Source organism: Calypte anna, chromosome 1, assembly GCF_003957555.1.
Source record: "Calypte anna isolate BGI_N300 chromosome 1, bCalAnn1_v1.p, whole genome shotgun sequence".
In the NCBI taxonomy this organism is placed as follows: Eukaryota; Metazoa; Chordata; class Aves; order Apodiformes; family Trochilidae; genus Calypte; species Calypte anna.
Genome location: NC_044244.1, coordinates 156,172,064 through 156,192,421, shown reverse-complemented (window position 1 = coordinate 156,192,421; position 20,358 = coordinate 156,172,064). Strand labels below are relative to the sequence as shown.

The 20,358-nt window shown below is 35.2% G+C and overlaps 1 protein-coding gene across 1 annotated transcript in view; it reads right to left on the bottom strand.

Moving 5' to 3' along the window:
- The window catches only part of MYCBP2 (MYC binding protein 2), a 173,933-nt gene that overhangs the window by 133,397 nt on the left and 20,178 nt on the right, over nt 1-20,358 (bottom strand). The window contains exons 2-7 of the mRNA XM_030469141.1: nt 16,452-16,527; nt 6,659-6,874; nt 3,631-3,784; nt 2,028-2,224; nt 1,572-1,814; nt 1,226-1,297 (exon numbers count right to left, since the gene is read on the bottom strand). Coding sequence (XP_030325001.1) covers nt 1,226-1,297; nt 1,572-1,814; nt 2,028-2,224; nt 3,631-3,784; nt 6,659-6,874; nt 16,452-16,527 — 958 coding nt within the window. The remainder of the gene's footprint in view (nt 1-1,225; nt 1,298-1,571; nt 1,815-2,027; nt 2,225-3,630; nt 3,785-6,658; nt 6,875-16,451; nt 16,528-20,358) is intronic.

Genomic DNA, 20,358 nt, shown 5'->3' with positions numbered 1-20,358 from the left:
CTTACAGATATATACTTAGCAATAAATGCAAGTTACACATCTTCCTATAAACACAGCCCCAGAGTGACACTTTTGCAACTAGTAATGCCATTGGGTACAGTCACAATGTGAGTGCATACAACCAGCAGAGGCACTCAAATAAGAATGTCAAATATATTTATAGCTATGTACAGGATGTCCAAATGTGTAACTTTATATAGGGAAGCTGTACAGAACCTCCCTCTTTCCAAACTGGTAAAGCAGGCTCTTAAGTAAATGCATCCACATACATTTGTAGTGCTCCAAGTACACCTTTTGGTGATCCTCTGTTTTGATACTGAACAAAACCAGATTTCATATTTTTGATAATAATATAATACACATTTGTAAATAACAATATTAATTCAGAAGCATGGGAAGGAGTAAACTTAATTGCACATTGAGACAATGAGATCATTCAGTTTATCATAAACATACAATTAAAATTGCTCAGTAGCTTAAAAATGAAGCAAATTCATTATTCTCTGTGAAATGAGTTTGGTTGCTTGTTGGCTTGGGGTTTGTTTTTGTTTTTCTGGGGTTTTTTCTCTGTATTCTCTTTTTGTTTGGTTGGTTTTGTTTTTTTAAATAGAGCACTCCGCGGTAGTAACAGAATTCTAAAAACTGTTTTTACAACCAATTGCCAAGGTATAAGAAAAGCTGGTCCATATTCCAGAAACTAACTCTAAAAGACAAAAACATCCAAATACAGCTAAGTGCAGTGGTAAGGTCAACAATTATGTCAACTTATGGCTTATACACTTCTCAATGCACAGAACAGCACTTACTTTACTGCCAATGTTTTAAAAATCAGTTAATTTTCATAGATAGGTATTTCAACTACTTTTTTTACACCATTTTTCTACAGCAGCACAGTTGCACATCCACCAACTTCATTACTTTAGAAGGACATATCAGTTGACAGTACAATTCATAAATCTGTGTTTGTCATATTTTAAGGAATCTTACAGTAACAACACAACAACCATGACATGGTGACACTTTTTGTTACTCCTTTCTATATGCCAAGTGCCATCAAATTTTTTTCATCTTCCACAATTTAAATGTTAGTACCAAAAAATTTTTTTAGAAAGAACAAAAGCCAAAGAACAATACAGTATCCATGTAAGCTTACTCTAGGACAAGGTCTATTTAAATTACTCGTGGTAGATGGGGCACAAATTTTGTGGTTTAAGTTTTCACTTACCTGAGCATAACCTAACCAAGACTTTTTTTCCTTTCTGTTTTTGATGCGGGATGTAGAATTGTATATATGGCCCTGAAATACAGAAAACCCTCCAGTCAGTATTTTTATTTTAACAAATATCAGCAACTATTTTACACAATCATTCACAATCTAAATAACAATGTCTTCAACCATATTGAGAAGAGAAAAATGTAAGAAAATGCTGTAAAATTCTCATAATCAGAATAATTTAGACCAACTGTAGAAGAACCTATCATCAGTAAGCTACAAAAGATTCTCAATGGCAACAAGACATCATAAAAGTTAAAATATTAACTATCATTCATCAGACAAGAAGTCACATTACCCTCACTGTCCCACTATATCCAGAGCCAATTTTGTAAAGTCCATCTTTACATAAGAGATACAGGAAAAAACCATCACTCTGAAGCAGGCACTGGTCATCTTCATCTACAGATATTTCTTTCAATGGCCATTTGTGCATCAAGGCTGCCTTCTTTATCCCATTACTGAACCAGTCTTGGATTTGGATTTTGCCCACCAGAACAGCCTGTACACTCCGCTGAAGAGAGTTTAAAATGGTTGGCACCTAAACAGCAAAAGAAATAGTGAGTGAAAAACATGACTGCTTTTTAAATGTTGCATTTTCTGTTCTATCTCAACTCAAGAGACACAAAAAGTTACTCCTATTTCAAAAACAGTGAGGCAAAAAAATCTAACTGGATTTATACACTAGATCTTAGAACTCAAGTACACATCATCTACATAAATTCCCAGATACAAAGAAGTTTTAGTGAAAGACCTGAATAGTCTGACAAGCATGGCTGCCATTATTGGTGAGGATAGCAGAGATTGCTTGCAAGGTTCTTCCTGTCTCTCCCCACGCTGCTACCAAACTGAAGAGGCAAGCACAGGAAAGTGCTGTCAAGGACTGTCCTGTACTGTCATTCATTCCCGTGCTACGAACAGTTATCTCCAGAAGAAGCTGGAACAGGGATTCTGCAGATAAAACACAGCAATTACACAGACAAGTCACAAAGCCATTCCAAGCAATCTGCCAGTCAATGGGAATTTAAACTATGAAATTAAGAAATACATGATAGATCTTTGCTCAGCCATTAAGTTTAATCCTATTTTCAGAAAGAAAATAAAGCCTATTTAAATAGGCCTACAACAGCCTAAACTTTTCATTCTTTTCAGACAGAAAACCTTGAGTCTTGATAATCACAATGGCTGGAAAATAAGAAAAACTAAGTCCTTCTGTTCCAGGAATAAATGGAATAAAATATATTAATAAATATATTTTGTAGATATGCAAAATAATAATGGAATAAATAGATAAAAAATGAGTCAGAAGGAATTACTTAGCCTGCCTATTCAATCCACTTCATCACTGAGATGTGTAGGTCTTGACCAACCTTGTCTAATCTTTTTGACCACTACCCATGTTGAAATACATCCCGCTTCTCAGAAACGACCATTTCAAATCAAAGCTTAAAAATTATTTTGATCATGTGCCTCAACCACCATTTAGCAGCTGAACATCTGTAATAACCAAGGTGTGAACAGAAATTCATTTCATAATGGATACATAGTACATACAACCACTATGGCAGTAATCAAAACGAGGCCACCTTTGTAGCTTTTAATAATCTCCATCAAAACAAACCAAAAGCTTTCTGTAGCAAATTACTATCAGCTCTGGAAACAGAATACTACTGAGCCATAGCATAGGAAAACATACATAGGAAATCTTGAGATGGATTTTTAAAATTATTTTTAAATAAGAGATGCTACAGCTTAGCCTTCTTTGCAGTTCTATAAACCAGTAAAACCTATTAGTGAAGGAGAACTGGATTTTAACATAAAGGACAGAATAAATTCAAAGCCATCAGGGGTTCAACTTTTATTTTCACTATCTTTAAAAGCAAAGGGATTTTTCAGGGAAACTGCTGAATGGCCAGAAGAAATAAAAGCAAAAATTCTGACACTTAGTTTAGCAACTTTATATAAATTACAACATTAAATAGCTTAACTAGAGATCACAACAGCAGATGGCAAGACAAATTCTTTGCAATAAGACCAAGTATTTTATAACTTTGGTAAGACAAGCTCATTACAATGTAAGATTGTAAGGCTTACTATTTTTCAGTGAAATTCTGCATTAAACAGCAATAAAGTATAACCTTTATATATATGCACACCTCTACATGCCAGCATTCCTGTTCTGCAAATGACTAATCTTGAGAAAGCACTGGTTACATACACCGTAAATTTACACACTAGATTAAAGTTGGTGTGTTGAGAATAAGCATCTCTCACTAATACTTGCTAGAAACCATTTTCTCTGTTCAATACAATAACAGATGTATATTATGCAAATACAGTAGGAGATGTGACATTACCTAAGACTTCAGGAGGCTCTGATTGTAGGCCTTCTGGTTGCTGACCCTGAAGCACATTAAGTAGGGCTTGTAGGCTTCTGAGACACAAGGATGGATGAGAAAATCTTGTCTCCTTTATCAGTTCAAAGACTTCACATAATCCTACTTCAATGATCTAAATATTACACAGAAGTAACATCATTATATGAAAGAGCATGTCTAACCAGAGCAACAGTTCCCTGAGAAATATGGAAACTTAAGAAGTGTTTGGACAATGTCATAATACAAACTGTGCCTCTGAGCCCTTCTAATTTCTATCAAATTCACTTCCTTTGACAGACCTCTCTTGTTCCTTTACTTGCTTATTAATGTGAGCCAGCAAGCTAGAATTGGTTTGCAACCTGACTTCCTACCTCAAGTAATGATACCTTTAACAGCTGATATTGGCAGTACTAGTGCTTTTCCCTTCAAAGCCTGAGATTCATCTTGTGACAATATAAAAAACAGAGATTAATTACTTTTCACTAAAACTCCATACATATTCATCACTGACATACATTATGCTAACTAATAACAACATCTGTAAGAACACTGTTACTTCTAACTTTCCCTTTTAGCATTCTTGAGTATTCTGAGATTACAATTATGCTTCTTTCCAGTGAATGTTCCTTTCGCTTCCTTCTCAAACTCCACATGTAATGAGTATGAAAGAAAAGTGAGCAGAGATAACTCATTATGAATAAGCAATTGTTTCTTCAAAACTTCACTAAGTGTTTTTGTCAGAGCTCCAACATAAAGAGTGTTTAATATAGTTTCACCCTTGAATAAAATAAAATCTAAGGGAAAAGAATGAAATGTGTAAACAACCAGAATTGTAAATAGAACTGTCAATTCATGCTTAAAATAGATTTAACGTGACAGTAAGTTGTAGGTTCTACTGGATGCCCTGTAACTGTCTTTGCTGCCATTCAATTTATTTTGATCCCTGTTTTTCAGAATTTACTTTACCACCCATTTTATTTACAAATATTTGATTTATATATTTGAGGAATGGATACATAAACAAATAAAGACTTCTAAGTGCAACAGCATTTCTTGAAAACTACACATTTCATATCTCCTATAGAGTTGGGGTAAACACATGCACGGAATCTACAGGGAGAAAACCCACTCTGTCTACAAAATTACAGCCATTAAAAAAAAATTTAAATTGAAAGTCAGTTTCTTAAGAGTAATTATCTTTCTTCTATATTACAACATGAATTATTCATTTTTGTTTAAAACTCATTGGTTAAAGAGCAAAATGTATGTCACTGAAGAAACAAAGAATATTTTGCCAGTTATTTACACCTTAATCCAACATTTTTTCCTTTTAGTACAGGACTTCTACAGATCATCCATAACCCAATGTTAAGTTTAGTACTGGGGGACATGAGGGGAAGCAACTGCAAATTAAATTAGTAGAAATGAGCCTGCCACATTTCAAGTAAAAAGAATTCCCCATCAGTAGTAAAGGTACTAAAATAACTAAAAATAAATTAATAAAAGCCAAGTATGTCATATAAATCCCAAATTTTCAAACAAGCAAATTACTAAACTATTTGAATACAACCAAAATACAAACTTTACTTTGCTAGTATCTGAAGACCAGCAAATTGTGTCTGTGCCACTTCTAAAATCTATGAAAATCATTGTTCTCAATCTCATTATCGGAATAGTACAGAGCAACTTTTAATTCCCAAATGTATTCTAAATAAAAACTTGACTTCCTCAAGTTTAAGATATTACCTAAATAGTTACTAAAGACACGTGTACGAAGCATCTAAGCTGTTATCAAATCAATAAAAATTCTTAAACTCTCTGATATTTTGTAATTCTTTGCTAAAATGGAATACCTTGAAAGCACACTGATTTTCATTATACAATTCATGTATATTTGCTGTATTTTATATTAATGTATTAAATATAACATATAACATTTCATGTACATGTACTGATCATGTAAAATGTAACAAAAGCTCACTGATTTTCTCTTTCCAGAAAGTTTCCCTCCTAGGGTTTCCACACAATTTTTTCCAAACCACCACCTTTTAAAAACTGCATCACAAAACACAACCACATACAAAATTGTAATCTTCTAAGCAAAGTGGACATTCTAGGCAATCACTGTTTCGATTTTCTTAATTCCCTATTTGTTTTGGTTTTAGAGCGATAGCAACAAGGAAAGTTACTCTGAATATACTTTTTAGACTCAGAAGAATAACAAAAGGAAAAAGGACTCAGCATTAATAGGCTAGCAAAGACAAGATTGAATGCCCAGAAGTTATGTAGTACAAATGAATCAGCAAATTAAAAAAAAATACAAGAAAATCAGCATGAACAAATCTACTCCTATGCAGATCATTTCTGACTTTCCACAATTAATCCTACTATAAGAATGGAATTAGTAAATAGTAAAAAAACCTACTTTGTTTCACTCTAGTGTCCAAAACCTTAATGTGCATCACTAATTAGTTATAGTGATTAGTATGAAAAGGCCCTAAGGGTAAAAAGGGGAAAGACTAAAATACTAAGAAAGTAACAGTAATTGATAGTTATTGCAATTACACATGTAACTGGAAAATCATCTTAGAAATCATTCCACCAGCTCCACTTCAACATCAGGAAGATTTGTTCTTTTTTTTGGGACAAAGCAGAACACACGCTTTATTGCTACCAGCTATTATCCTCTAATAGATGTAAGAAATGCCTTATTTAAATTTTGTGTAGACTTTTGAGGCTGTAGGTTACTTCCAAGTACAAGTACTTGCTAAAGGAGTCCAACTTGAATGCTTATTTGCTATTTAATCATCTTTAAAATTAATTATTGTGCAGGAACTTAGGTATTCCTACTTCATAAAAACAGATTATTCTGGACTACATGCACAAAAAATAAAACTACAGCTATTTTCTAAACAGCTGGTTTACAACTGTTCTTTATTCCTTCCAGAGAAGATACGAACTTCAGATCACACACATGGCACATGGTAAACAGTATCCATTTACTTGCCTTTGGAAGTTTAATAGGTGGCTCTTTGGATTCTTCCTCTTCATCACTGTCTGAATCCCCACTCTGTACACTGTTCTTTGATGCCAAGGATACAGATGCTTCTTTTTTTTGCCACTCCAACACACAATGGCGGACATTGCAGTAAACATTAAAAGCTGAAGGGTTGCTATGTAATCTGATATCTGGTATGGTTATTGTGTTCTCTAGGTTTTCAGTCTGAAAAACAAGATTAGTTTTAAGTTTATTAGAAGTTTCAAGCTTTTGTAAATACAAGTCATCTCAGTAATTTTGGCCAACCTAATGATTCTCAAACTGGAGACTGAACTTTCCTATTGAAATACCAATTATATTTCAGGAAGCAAAGAAAGCAGTTAGAGGAAAACATTTCAAACTCTTTCATCTGATTTCAGTCTACCATTCATAAGTTGATGAGGGCACTGAGACAGACAGTGAAAGAAGCTCAAACTACAGAATGGTCCAAGACTGTGCCACAGTCAATAGACTAGCAGAATGCAGAACTTAACTTAGAGGGATAGGTTTAGTTTTGGCTTGGTTTTTTTTTTTTATTATTATTATTATTATTATTACATTTTTAGTAGTGATTTTTAAAAGGATGTTGCTTGTTACTCTAGCTGTTAACGTACTGGTAAACAAAAAATTTTTAAGCTGCTTGCTAACTATATAAGAAATCAAAAATACCATTAGTTGTTTTGTCCTTAAATGATAAGAGATGGCAAGGCCAAGAACTCCCTGTGCAGGATACTGCAGATGATAGTAATTTTGTGGAAAATAAAAATCTAATGAACAAGGTATTAAATACAAAAATCTAGCCAGATCTCTGAATTAAGAGGACACCACCCTGCTTTCAGGAGCCCTGAACCACAAAGTAAGAGTTTGGAAACTGTTCTGAGAAACCACCACTACCTCCCCCCCAAATGCCTGTACCCTCCCACTTCCCTATCCCACACTTTCCTTATTATCTTTTACTGGTATATTACCATCAGCCACTGCCAAGATACAGAAAAGCCTTCAGGTCGCTGTCATCAGACTTGGAAAAATATTAAGAAAAAAAAAAATTCAAACACCCACATTTGTTTGTTTTAATTCTGTCCCATTCTCTCATTTTCTGCAACAGTAAGATGGGACAAGATGTACTCCAGTCTTAACAAACAAAGTCCCACAACAAGAACAAAAAGTCCTTTGTCCTTGTTTCCATACTACCAAAGACCAGGTCAGTTCAAACACAGGCTACAAAAAAATGGACTGCAACCATATGAGAGGGGAGCAATTCCCTACAATACCTCAGCAAACAGAGAGAGCACAGAGACTGCATGAGAGAAGGGCTTGGCTGAGAGTGCAGGATCAATGTGCTTGAACATGCAAGGTAAACTCTGGAGGAACATCAGGCTGCACTGACTAACTCCACAAGGTTATTTTGGTTTGTTAACTGTATTCTGGTGGGGCAGTGAGGATGAAGGCTTTTTGTCATTTTCTCTTTTTATTTAAAGGGGAATAGATAACTGCAAATGACCACATTCATTCAGCAGGAGAGTACGTAGAGAGTTATTTTATAGTGATCTGGAACAGGTAAGAGTGGAAAGATTCATACATCTGTGAAATCAGTGACAGGAAAGAAGACTTTAAAGTAACAGAGAAGAGTGGAAAAGAAGTTTCAGAAGCAGTGAACTAGATAATGTTTTAATGGGGTGATTTATTTTTCTACAACATAGTAGCCACAACTTTGTACATCAAAACAGAGCAACGGCTCACAACACATTTTTATTGGCATTTTTTATTATTACCAGAAATAAAATGGGCTTCTAAATTGGATCAGTTAATACTACATTACAAAACTTCACAAAAATTTGAAAATAACTTCAAAATGTATAATGGTTTACATACTTTCTTTCATTTTTGACTACAGAACTACTTTAACTGCACTGTTAGATATTTGAGTATCCTTTCCTATAGTTATTGCAAGCTAAAACATTAAAGAGCAATTATGTTCTCTGTAGCCCACTTTATTCAGCACAGCATGTTGGTTTTTCTTTTTATCCATGTCAGTTGTTAGCATAAAAATACAAAGATAATGGGGGGCAGAGGGGGAAGCTGGAGCTGGCAAGGTTACCTACATATATACTGAAAGCTTAACATTTATTTTCCCCCTCTTTTTTTGTGTGTGTTTTGTTTTGGTTTTTTTGTTTTTCCAGGTTTTTTTTTTAGAGCAACAGAACCTCTCTGCTACTGGAGCTTAAGACAACATAAGTTTAGTCCTTCTTCAACATGTGTATCCTCAAAAAAATGAAGCTTTTGTTAAAACCCTGCAATATTAAACAGTGCAAGAACTCAAGATGCAAATTCATATGATACTCCACCATCATAATGCATCAAAATAGATTTGGACTGATGCCAATGATAATGAGCTACTACATACTTTAAAATGTATTTGGCACCAGAAAACCAAACAGTTACAACATATGACTCTTCTGCATGTCAAATATCCACACATATACCCCAAGAGTTTTTGCAGCTGCTGTTAAGGCAAACATACAATATCAGCTTTCACCTTAAGCTAACTCAGATGAACTGTACAGGTCAGAAGAAAAAAAAATTAATACATTAACTGTAAACAAGGAAGTGTACAGTAAAGGGACAAGAAAAATATTTGGATCCTTTCAAATATCTCTGAAAGTCGCTCATCTAACTAGTACCATGTATTGTACTTATAAATTCTATGAATAGTTTCCATTCCAGTCCTTCCTTGTCAGGAATTCAGCTTAGCCTTTGTTCCAGAAAAGCTTAAGTTCTATAGCTCATATAGCCTCTTTTGAAACAGGCTGGCCAAATTGTTTAAACAGCACAGATAATTTTAGACATTACAGTGCTAGATAAAGTATCATTGTAAGTTTTCTTGCCTATTAATAATAAGCTGACTAATTTTCAGAAATAAACTCCTTCCTTATTCCCAATACTTTCCAAATATTAAAAAGCCCCTAACCTGATTTATATTAGTAATATCTAAACATTATTTCAAGTAATATAAACATGAAATACAACTAATACAGATATTATAGATGCAACATCTAAATAACAATTAATGCATTCTAATGCTTTAGCTTTTAAACAAGAAAGCATTTTAACCATTCTTTGTGTTTACTAACTTTTCTACAGTAGTGCATGAATTGTAGTTATACATAATAATCTATCTAGATTTAAGTACAGCACATTCTCCAGAAAACCCTGTTCCATCTGAACAGTGTAGCCTTAGCATATAGGACTCAGAATAAGGGAATAATTCCTAGCTGCAACATTAACCCACTATTTAAATTTCTCAGTTCATACTTCCATTTGCCCTTCACAATACATTATCTCTGAATATCTTAGACTCCTTTCTGTTATACATAGAAAATATAAACACTTCAGAATAATTTTGAAATTTACTACCTGGTTTTGTCAGGTTAAAGCACTGCCCTTCTGACCATACTAAATGAATCTTCTTTTGAACATTAAGTTGTCAGGTTAAACTTAACAGGTTAAACTTAAGGATAATCACAGCTTTCACTGTTTACTGTCTTTCATTTGGGAGGGGATAAAACCTCAACTGAATTAACATTAGAGGTATAAGTATACAAATGCCTAACATGCCTCAGGCAAAAGAAAGGTGCTGAATGACAAGACACATGGTTTCTGGTTGGAGAGTCGGAAAAGGACTTCCGATGCCTATTATTCTTTCTCTCTACTCTCACCCCCCTCAAACTGGTGCTAAAAACCACTGACAATTTATATGTGATTGATTTTGTCAATTTTCTGAGGGGGTTTAACTACAATATTTATAATTTCCAGTTCTTAAAAATATCTGCTAAAAAGTGGAGGTAAAGGAGCAGGCGGTATAAACATCTCTTTCTTAGACTGCATTTACAAAAGGCAGACATGGAGTTTATAAAAAAAAAAAAAAAAAAATTCCCCTGTAATACAAATATTCCCCTGTAATACAAATGCTTGTATTTGTATTTTCTGAACAACCTTTTTCCTTTTTTTTTTTTTTTTTTTTTCAATTTTCTTTTCTTCAACAGTGGTAGTGGGAAGAATTCAAAACAGTCATGAGAAGCTTTTACCAGATGAGGCAAGTTTTTCCTTTCAAGATTACAGATTCCTACTTTCACTGAGGTCAGGTGCAATGAACAAGTTAAGAACCTGGGACTTAACTTCATCCCGTCATCAACTGGAAGTTTCCTTTCCTGCAACTAATGAGGGCCATGGCATTGGGTCACACTTCAACACAGTCATACAAACACCCCCGATAGTATAAGATTTCTGTTACCATCTGTACAATCTTGCTCATAGATTTCTGAGATAGAAGAGATCACTTTAAATATCCGTGCCTACAAAACCCCACTTAGTAATTCTTATATCAAGCTCATAAAGCCCATTTTAAATTACAGTTCTCTTAATGATACTGCATTCCACGCTGACATGAAATACTTCTGCATCGCCAAGGAAAACAGTGGAACATTAAGCCAAAATGTTAATCAACTTCTAAGAAGTGATTTACTAATTTTGCACAGATCTAGGATTATAATAATCCCATCAGACTGCTCTTGAGCTATGGGATGGCTACTGGAATAATGTGATCCATAGCACCTGCTAACTATACAAATCACCATAAACCCAGTTTCTAGGATGTTTGAGCCAAAGTAAAGATGATAGGCTTCTTTTTGTTTTTTTTTTTCCAAAATGTTTGGTTTCTCAAAATATTAAATCACTATCACTTCTGATTTAAAAAAAAACTTGAAGACTGGAAAAGAGGATTATGTTTATTGATTTAGCAGTTTTTCTATGAGCTGTAAGAAAGTGAGCCATTATGAAACTCTGTGTTGTTTCACCAGGTATCATCATAAATTGTGAATTTATAAACCATCAAAAAGCATCTTCTTAAACCAAGATAAGTCATGAAACATACTTTGTATATTTAACATCTACCCAGTATTCATCACATCTTCTGTCACGAGTAATTTAAAAATTTTTTTGTTCTAGACAGAAAATCTACAATTAAAGACTGGTGGAAAGGAAGAGCAATTTTTAAACATGATGTCATTCTTAAAAAATGTGCAATATTTAACTTCAAAAAGGAGATTCTCAGTGTAATAGTGATGAAAGATCATTTCAATGGTCAGAAGGACTGAGGCACATTTTTCAGAGGCACAGATAATTTGTAAAGACACTGAACTTAATTAAATCCCTCGCAGAAGTCTTCTGTATTTTAGGCAAACAAAAGAGTAGCAGATTATGTTCTCCAAATATTTAAGATAAAATTAGAAAAGTCTTCTCCTTAAGTTTTAAAAGACACTGAAGTAAGAACAATTCAATAACTACAGGATAATGAAATCTAAATGTAAGTCTGAGAAACTGCAGTGCCAGTGTAAGTAAAGAATCATGAGCATAGTTTTAATACATGCAAGTATAATTTCATTTCTTGTCTGTTACTTTTTCCCTAAAAGAAAAGCAACTACCTTATGAGAGAAAGAATGAAGTGCAGGTGCCCATACCCTGATGTGTGACTTGGCCTTGTACACATAGTCTTTCCTGAATGGAAGCATGCCCTATGGAGCAGAGGTTAAATGGCACAAGTCTGGTTCATGAAACAGAGCATCCAGACTCACAAGTGCTCTTCTCAGTCAGCCTTTTGTAATGCTCCAGTACACTCAAGAAATGGGGAAAACAAAACCCTCTGGTTTTGTCTCACACCTGAACAGTTCTCCCAAAACATGAAATCCACACACAGCTTATTTTTTGACCAATTTATTTCTCTCCTTTTGAATCAGATTACTGCAATACTGTTTTATTCTCAGATGTGACGGAAATAAACTATAATCTAGGAGGGTAAAGTTAATCTGTTTTAAAGATAGGTAAAGATAAAATAATCATACTGTCTGATTTAACCTATGCATAACAGAGCATACAAGCTCACCAAATTCTTCTTTGACCAGTTCAGACATCTCTTAAAGGGATGCCCTCTTGGGGTTTCGTAAATAACACGAAAGCTGTTGAAAACAGCTATGTGGAGCTACTTATGTTTTTCGTGGGAAAAGTATTTATACCAGTTGACCCACCTTATGCCTCTAATAATGAGATTAGAATTAATTTGCCTTCTACATGAGCTGTCCTTTCCCAAGGTTTTTTTCCCTTCCATTTGTATAAAGCTAAACAAACCATAGTTTAAAACTTTGGCACACACTAAACAAGTGGATGCCAATGACTGAAAGTACAGTCTTCATCTCTGTCAGACTCCAAATTTTCAGTAATAAATAAGTAATTTTAGGAGAACAAAAGATGGTGAGCTCTGGCTTTCAACCCAGTCTCAGCTGGGTGTCCCAATAGCACTTTGATGATTGTAATAATAAAGTGGGAAAACTTCAGGGGATGAAAAGGGGGAAAGGAGAAGCAGCAATATTCATTGAGAGGTTAAGTTACACAAGTTACCATTTCCTAGTTATAATTGTTAGCATAAAGAAAAATAAATAAATAAATAAATAAAAATTTAAAAAGCCCCAAACAAAAACCAAAACAAAACCAAAGAAAGGGGAAGGGGGAAAGATGGGTGACACAGGACACAGAGAGGCAGAAATACAAGGTGATATAATCACATTTGCTTTCTATGTAAATCTCACTCTATTCAGCATTGAAATTCTAAACCCAAAACATACGTAAAAAATATGGAAAATTTTGTACCTCTGTTTTAAAAACAAAAAAGACACTGAACCACAAGGCCAAAAGTTAACAATAGTCCAAATATAATGATCATAGCATGATTTCAGCTTTGAAGAAGAATAAAGCTCAAACTACTGGGCTTCATTAAACATAGATTGATGTTTTTTACTTGAAATGTTGTAACATTTAACGCTTGGTAGAATTTTTGTCCAGTTGCTCAACAACTTTTTAATGTATTCTCCTCTTGAATTACTTAATTATAACTTTAAATAAATGCAGGGTATTAATAAAAAAATTTGGGGGTTCCTTCAGCTCGTTATTAAAGGGCTCTCCCTGCTTCTACTAAGCATATTAGGAGAACTCAGTAGAATTAAAGGCCTTGGGTTCTTAAAAAATAACCTGATGCACAGAAACTCTTCTGCTCAGAATGTCCAGTAGTGATGGCCTTTCAGTCTGCCCCATTATATGGCTTCAGATGGAAATTCACATTTTCCTACAATACACATATCTGTTGTCTAACATTCCAGTGCAAAAATTATGATTGCACTGTTAAGTATGTGGATAGATTGAAAAGAATATGGGGGGTGGGGGAGGAAACAACAACAAACCACCAACCTACCCTACTTTGCCCATAAACAAGGTCTGATAACCTTAAGATATGAAACTGGTATTACCTTGCCCTTTTCAGCTACATGTTTGAGGAAATAAACAATTTCCTGCTATCATGAAGGAGTAAGATTTTTCCTCAGAACAAATACCAATGCTCTGCTGGTCAAACCTAGCGTACCTCAAAGACTACCCAGAATACACAATTCACTAAAAATCTTTCAAAAATTCATTATGCTTTTCACAGGCAGATAAATTTGAGCTAATGCTTCAAATAGAAGATGCATTAAATACAAGAAAAACCCTGAAAACAACTTTCTATTGGCAGGAGGTACAGAGATGATCAGTTCCTGCCAAAACTACTGACAAGAACCAGCCTTCAATCTGCTCATGTCATTTTTGGCCATTCAGAAGGGACCCTGCCAATCCTTTTATCCAATGCAACTAAATCCAAGAAGCACATCTGACTGTCAAGCTTGTGAAGAACAACAGTTCTGGATTTAGCTTCCTACTTGGCAGTTCAACTAGGGCATCACTATCCAGAAGCACAAAATTCTCTTTATATAGTAACAATGATCACAGCTGAAGTGTTACTTCAAAAACACAAGTTTCCATCACTTAGGCAGAATACACAAAGTCTGCCTACGTTCTGCAAAATTTCTTCAAATTTCTAGCTTGGGTTTCTGTGCTGACAGCACGTCTGATAAAATCATGAAGGGAACAGGTCTAGAACTTCTACTATTATATCAAGTGAAGAAAGGGATGAAAAGAATATGGAGTCTGGATTGACAGGAAGCTGAACATGAGCCAGCAGTGTGCCCAGGTGGCCAAGAAAGCCAATGGCATCCTGGCCTGTATCCGGAACAGTGTCGCCAGCAGGTCCAAGGAAGTGATTCTGCCCCCATACTCAGCCCTGGTGAGGCCACACCTCGAGTACTGTGTCCAGTTCTGGGCCCCCCAGTTCAGGAAGGATATCGAGGTCCTGGAGCAGGTCCAAAGGAGGGCAACCAGGCTGGTGAAGGGACTCGAGCACAGACCCTATGAGGAGAGGCTGAGGGAGCTGGGGCTGTTCAGCCTGAAGAAGAGGAGGCTCAGGGGAGACCTCATCACTCTATACAACTACCTGAAAGGAGGTTGTAACCAGGTGGACGTTGGTCTCTTTTGCCAGACGACTTTCAACAAGACAAGAGGGCATGGTCTTAAGTTGTGCCAGGGGAAATTTAGGTTAGATATTAGAAAGAATTTCTTTACGGAGAGAGTGATCAAGCATTGGAATGGGCTGCCCAGGGAAGTAGTGGATTCTCCGTCCCTGGAGATATTTAAAAAGAGACTGGATGTGGCACTCAGTGCCATGGTCTAGCAACCGCAACGGTGGTAAAAGGGTTGGACTCGATGATCTCTGAGGTCCCTTCCAACCCAGCCAATTCTATTCTATTCTATGAAAATTTCATTTTGGACCAAAAATATTTCACTGTACAGTACTAAGAACAGAAGTGAAGATAAAACCCTTGTATACCATGGTCTGGAGCTGCACTGCTTGAGATAAGCAGAACAATCTGGTAAGTATCCAAAAAAGCAATACCAAACTAAAAGATAGAGGGCTGGTTTCACCCTCCCAAGGTCATCTGTCTCGAGATAGAGTAACTATGGGAGGTTTGGCCAATAGGGATAAGATGGTCACTTTGATCTGCAGTGCATTTGTATTATAGGGGCATTCAGATGCCTACAACGTGTTTTCACTGGCTATTTCAATGGTTCTGTCCTCCAGAAGTATTCCAGAAAAGAGTTTATTTTTTTCTATACTGACTACAACAGGAACCTAGGAAGAAGCCTCCACGCCTGCAGCATTTTTTCATGAAAATTCCTCCAAAAATCTGGCTTACACAGAGAAAGATTGCAGTAGAACAGTATGTTAAAAAATACTGTTGCTTCTGCCTACATTTCTTCTCCTCATGTAAACATTATGATGAATTTTATCATATTGCTCCCATGCATTTAAAGTGATGAAGGCAGGGGATATGCAGGTGAAAAAATATTAACAGAAACAGCTATGTACTACCTATTCAATTATGGAAGAATTTTCAGAAGTAACTTTGGATTCCATAGACAATGCATGCTCCCCTTCTCCCTTAGTCTATATGGACAGAACTCTTTGCAGCAGTAGTTTCTAACTGTTGGCTATACATGCATCACAGAATTTAACTATAAGACCAACATGTTCAGTTAGATTTACAGTTTAGGAACCGAAGAAACACAAATGCTATTTATATTGTTTCATGTTGAACATTAGTAGCAAACAAAGGTGAGCAAGACTAACATTGGTATCAGTCATGTAGAATAAAGTAAACAGATAATCTATACCAGCCTATAATTAACTTTTCTAAAAAAATAAATTGCTAGTTACACTTTTTTGTATTTCTGTCAATTGGAATTACTTTCATTTTTGAGTCAGGATTTGTCACAGTAGTTAAAGATTTACCTTGTTGCGTGTTTTTATTTTCAATTTAGTCTTCTGTTTCCTTTTCAATTTTTTCTTGCTAAAAAGTTTTTTGCACCTGAAAAAGAGCAGAAAATCCATGAGAACGAGGAATTAAAATCCCTTCCATACTCCATGTTAAACAGCAGCACAGAGAAAAAAATGTCAGAATTCCCCTAATTTTTTTCTCCTAAGCAAAGGGAACCAACACAAGCAGAATTTCAGAGTATAAATCAGAATATAAAGCACTTAAAATTATACTTTCCTAATGTTTCACTGAATTAAGGGCCCCTTACTCTTAATCAATTTAAGCAGAATATATGCTATGGCAGACAAAAAAATCCCTTGTATTTCATAATGTTTTTTACCCTACTTTTTCTCTTACAAGTCTATAAGTGCTACACCAATCCCAGAGGCAAGATTTATTGATGATTCTCAGTAATGTAACTTGTTAGTAGAGAATAAATATGTTTTGTGAAGTCTTTACCAGACAAAGATTCAAGCCATCCAAGACAATAAGGAAGCTTTAAAAATGTGTCATTCGGCAGAAAATTCAGCTGATGGAAGAAACTGCACCATACAAATGCAGCTGCTTTTTGTTCGGACTTTTCCAACTTTCAGCTTACACACAATTCATTTCCACCCCATTACAGCTCTAGTTAACACAGTCCTCTAATCCTCTTCCACCCACACCTCATTACTATCATGTTCTTTTTCTACTCCATTTTACTACTCAGTAAAAAACAAAACTACAAAAAAAAAAAAAAAAAAAAAAGGCCAAAAAACCACTACCACCAAAAGAAAACCCAAGAAACTTTTAGGTAACAAACAGGGATGAGATTGGAAATCAGAAGAATCTTATAACAAAGCTGTTTGAATAAAATAATAAGTAAAAACTTTGAGGGACTAAGACCATTCTGCTCACTACTCTCTCTGTACAACATCCAGACTGCAAGTCTGCCGGATCAGCAGTTAAAAGCTAGAAACTGAAGCCTGACTAATGGCCACCAGTGAGAAAATAAGTTCAAGCAAAGAACCCCTGCAGAGTATCTCAAGAAAATTGCCTGCTAGAAATTTCTTCACCTTTCCCATCTCCACCTACTAACAAAGAGGGAGGTATATTCATCATCAGGACACCTCCTACAGAAACAAATCAGCTCTCTACTTTTCTAATAAGGAACCACCATTAGCCTGGAGTTAACAGTAGTGATACAGTGAGGGGGAGCCCCTCACTCTTCCCAGTAAATCAAAGTTTAGAAAGAGAACTCACATGACCTCTTAGGGTTCCTTCAGTACGTGAAGTTTCACTACATAACAGTATATAACCCACCTAAGAAGTGGAGGAAAAAATTCCTACAACCTTTATTGTCCAATTTTCCATAATAAAGCTCTTTCACTGTTTAGATAATTCTTACGTCAGACAAGTTTTTCTTCCTTATTAAATGTTAATGCAGTTAATTATTATTATGCTGCCAAATACTAAGAACAGTGCAGCCCCTTCCATTCTGTAGTGACTCAATCTTCTGCTCTGGACCAAATAACCTTGTAAGAAACTTCTATCCTAACTTAAAGTGTAGAAGTCCTGACTTATTTTGGAATACTTCTGTACTCTTCCAGTCCATATGACAAGCAAACTGCATTGACCAAAACTGAAAACAGTACTTATTATTTCCTGCTGAGAAGATGGAGAATTGCCTCATATTTCTCCAAGGTCACACTTGGAGACCTTGGTATTCCAGGTATTATTTGGCAGCTTCACAGCAATATGGCATGGCAGACCTATATAAATCAGAGTAGCATGAAAATATATTCCTGCAAATATGCAAACTGAGTTTCCAATACTCCTCATCCAGCTCTGCCATTTATGATGCTTTTTAAAAACGGTACAATTTGCACTTAGCAGAAAGAACTTGATAAGCATTCCTTTTTTTTTTTTTTCTTAAGGACAGTAACTCTAGTTGCCAAAACATTTCATATTTAATCCTGCCTGCCAAAATCCTTGCAAACTCTCCAAATTTGCTATAGTCTGCAAACATTATAAGCACTTTCTCATCTTGTAAATATTTCACAGGATCAGCTCACGTATTTGAATATGTATTTCTCTATGTGTCTGTATACATCTAGAAACCCTCAAAATTAAGCCTTTTTTTCCCCCTGCTAAGCCTGGGCTCATTTCCAAAGTGATAAAACCTCCACCATTTTGCAGACTAACTTCATCTGTCAATGATACCTTGACAACACCTATTCCAATTAGCAAGCAGGAAAGATCAGCAAGAGGGTTACTTCCTCATTTGGATTCCAAATAGTGGTACTATTATTATATCTCTCTCATTCATACATCAGCCATTAAAGATGCTGCACGTATAAACTTCTCCTAGTTATTCCACTATAGCAGTCATTATCTTTAACAAGTCTGAGGCTTGAATGACTTTTTACATGGAAACAACTTGGACACACAAATGTCACGCTGAAAATCCACATTTGTCTCCCTATTTTTTCTTAAAATAAAACCTCAAGGACACCACAATTGCTTCATTTTTGTTATGAAGTATATTTTGCCCCTGTATCCAAATGAAACTTCAGAACTAATAAGCAATTAAAAGATTACCTTTTTTAATCTCATCAACACTAACTTTATAAACTGTTCAGAGCTATCTTTCATTACTATGAGTAATACTAATATGCTTATAATGCATTTGCATATAACAAAGATATATATGATTGTCCAAACTTCTGCTGTCATATACTACTAGTCCAAAAGGTTTTGATACACAAAAAGGATATAATATGGTCAAGTATATTCATGAAAAACAACATTAAGCAAACAATGAGTAATTTCCTGCTGGAAACCACACGTGTTAATTATAATCCTGATTCTTCTAGTTCCTGAAGATTAATAAGCCTTGATATGGCTTGATTGTTTTTTTTAAGCCAAATTATTAATTATGGTTTTATTTAACAATTGCAAATTGATGTATGCTGTCATTCATAAAGGTCCTGAAACTCTATGCTGACAATCTCCTTTAGTGGCAGAAGGCCTTTAGCCTTTAACACAGCTGTTGATACAATTTAGTTCACAAAAAACAAATTCTGACTGTCAGGAAATCTTAGGCAGGTTTTCTGGAAAATTCATCAAGCTATTCCAACATCTGAGACAAAGTTAGCAGTTTTGAATTGGACCACAAAGGAAGTGCAAGTCAAATAAGCTCAGACCTTGCAGATACTTTGATGGAAAAATGCTTGTGGCAAATGAGCCCAAAGAAGGAGTAAATAGTGCTATTACAGCCTTCAAATACAAATACGTTGAGAATAAAAGCAAAGACCTGAGATATTCAATTCTGGAATATGGAAAAGCTGTCTCAAACCAAAGGGGGGAAAAAAGGGGAAGAGTGGGCAATAATTTTACTTTAATAACAGCTGTTAAACAAAATGACTGCAATTTCTAGTCAGCTTTGTAGCACCTGTAGTAAAAGGAAGTAAAAGCATGCTTAGTTTATTTGCTTTCAAAACAGAAGAAGCATTAGATACCATCATCATGTTTCTGTCATCTTTCAGCACCGAGTTCCTTAAAAAGCTTTAAATCCACCAACACACTTAACTCAAGGACAGTGAAACGTGAGTATTGACATGTGGACATTGATATAGAAGTAATGAACTAATTTTTGAATACTCATATAGCAACACTTGATTACCACAACTTAACAAAGACTTTTCTTTACCCAACAGCTCACAAAAGCACCACTACCCCGAAGTCACCATTAGAGAACTTAAGTATCACCAACTTGGTTACAAAAGAGAGGTGGGAAAGAAGAATCTATTTTGAATAAACAAAACTGTATCAACATAGAATGACTGCCCAGAAAACGTGATTACTTCATTAATCTTTTTTTCAGTCTCTGGGAAGTATTAA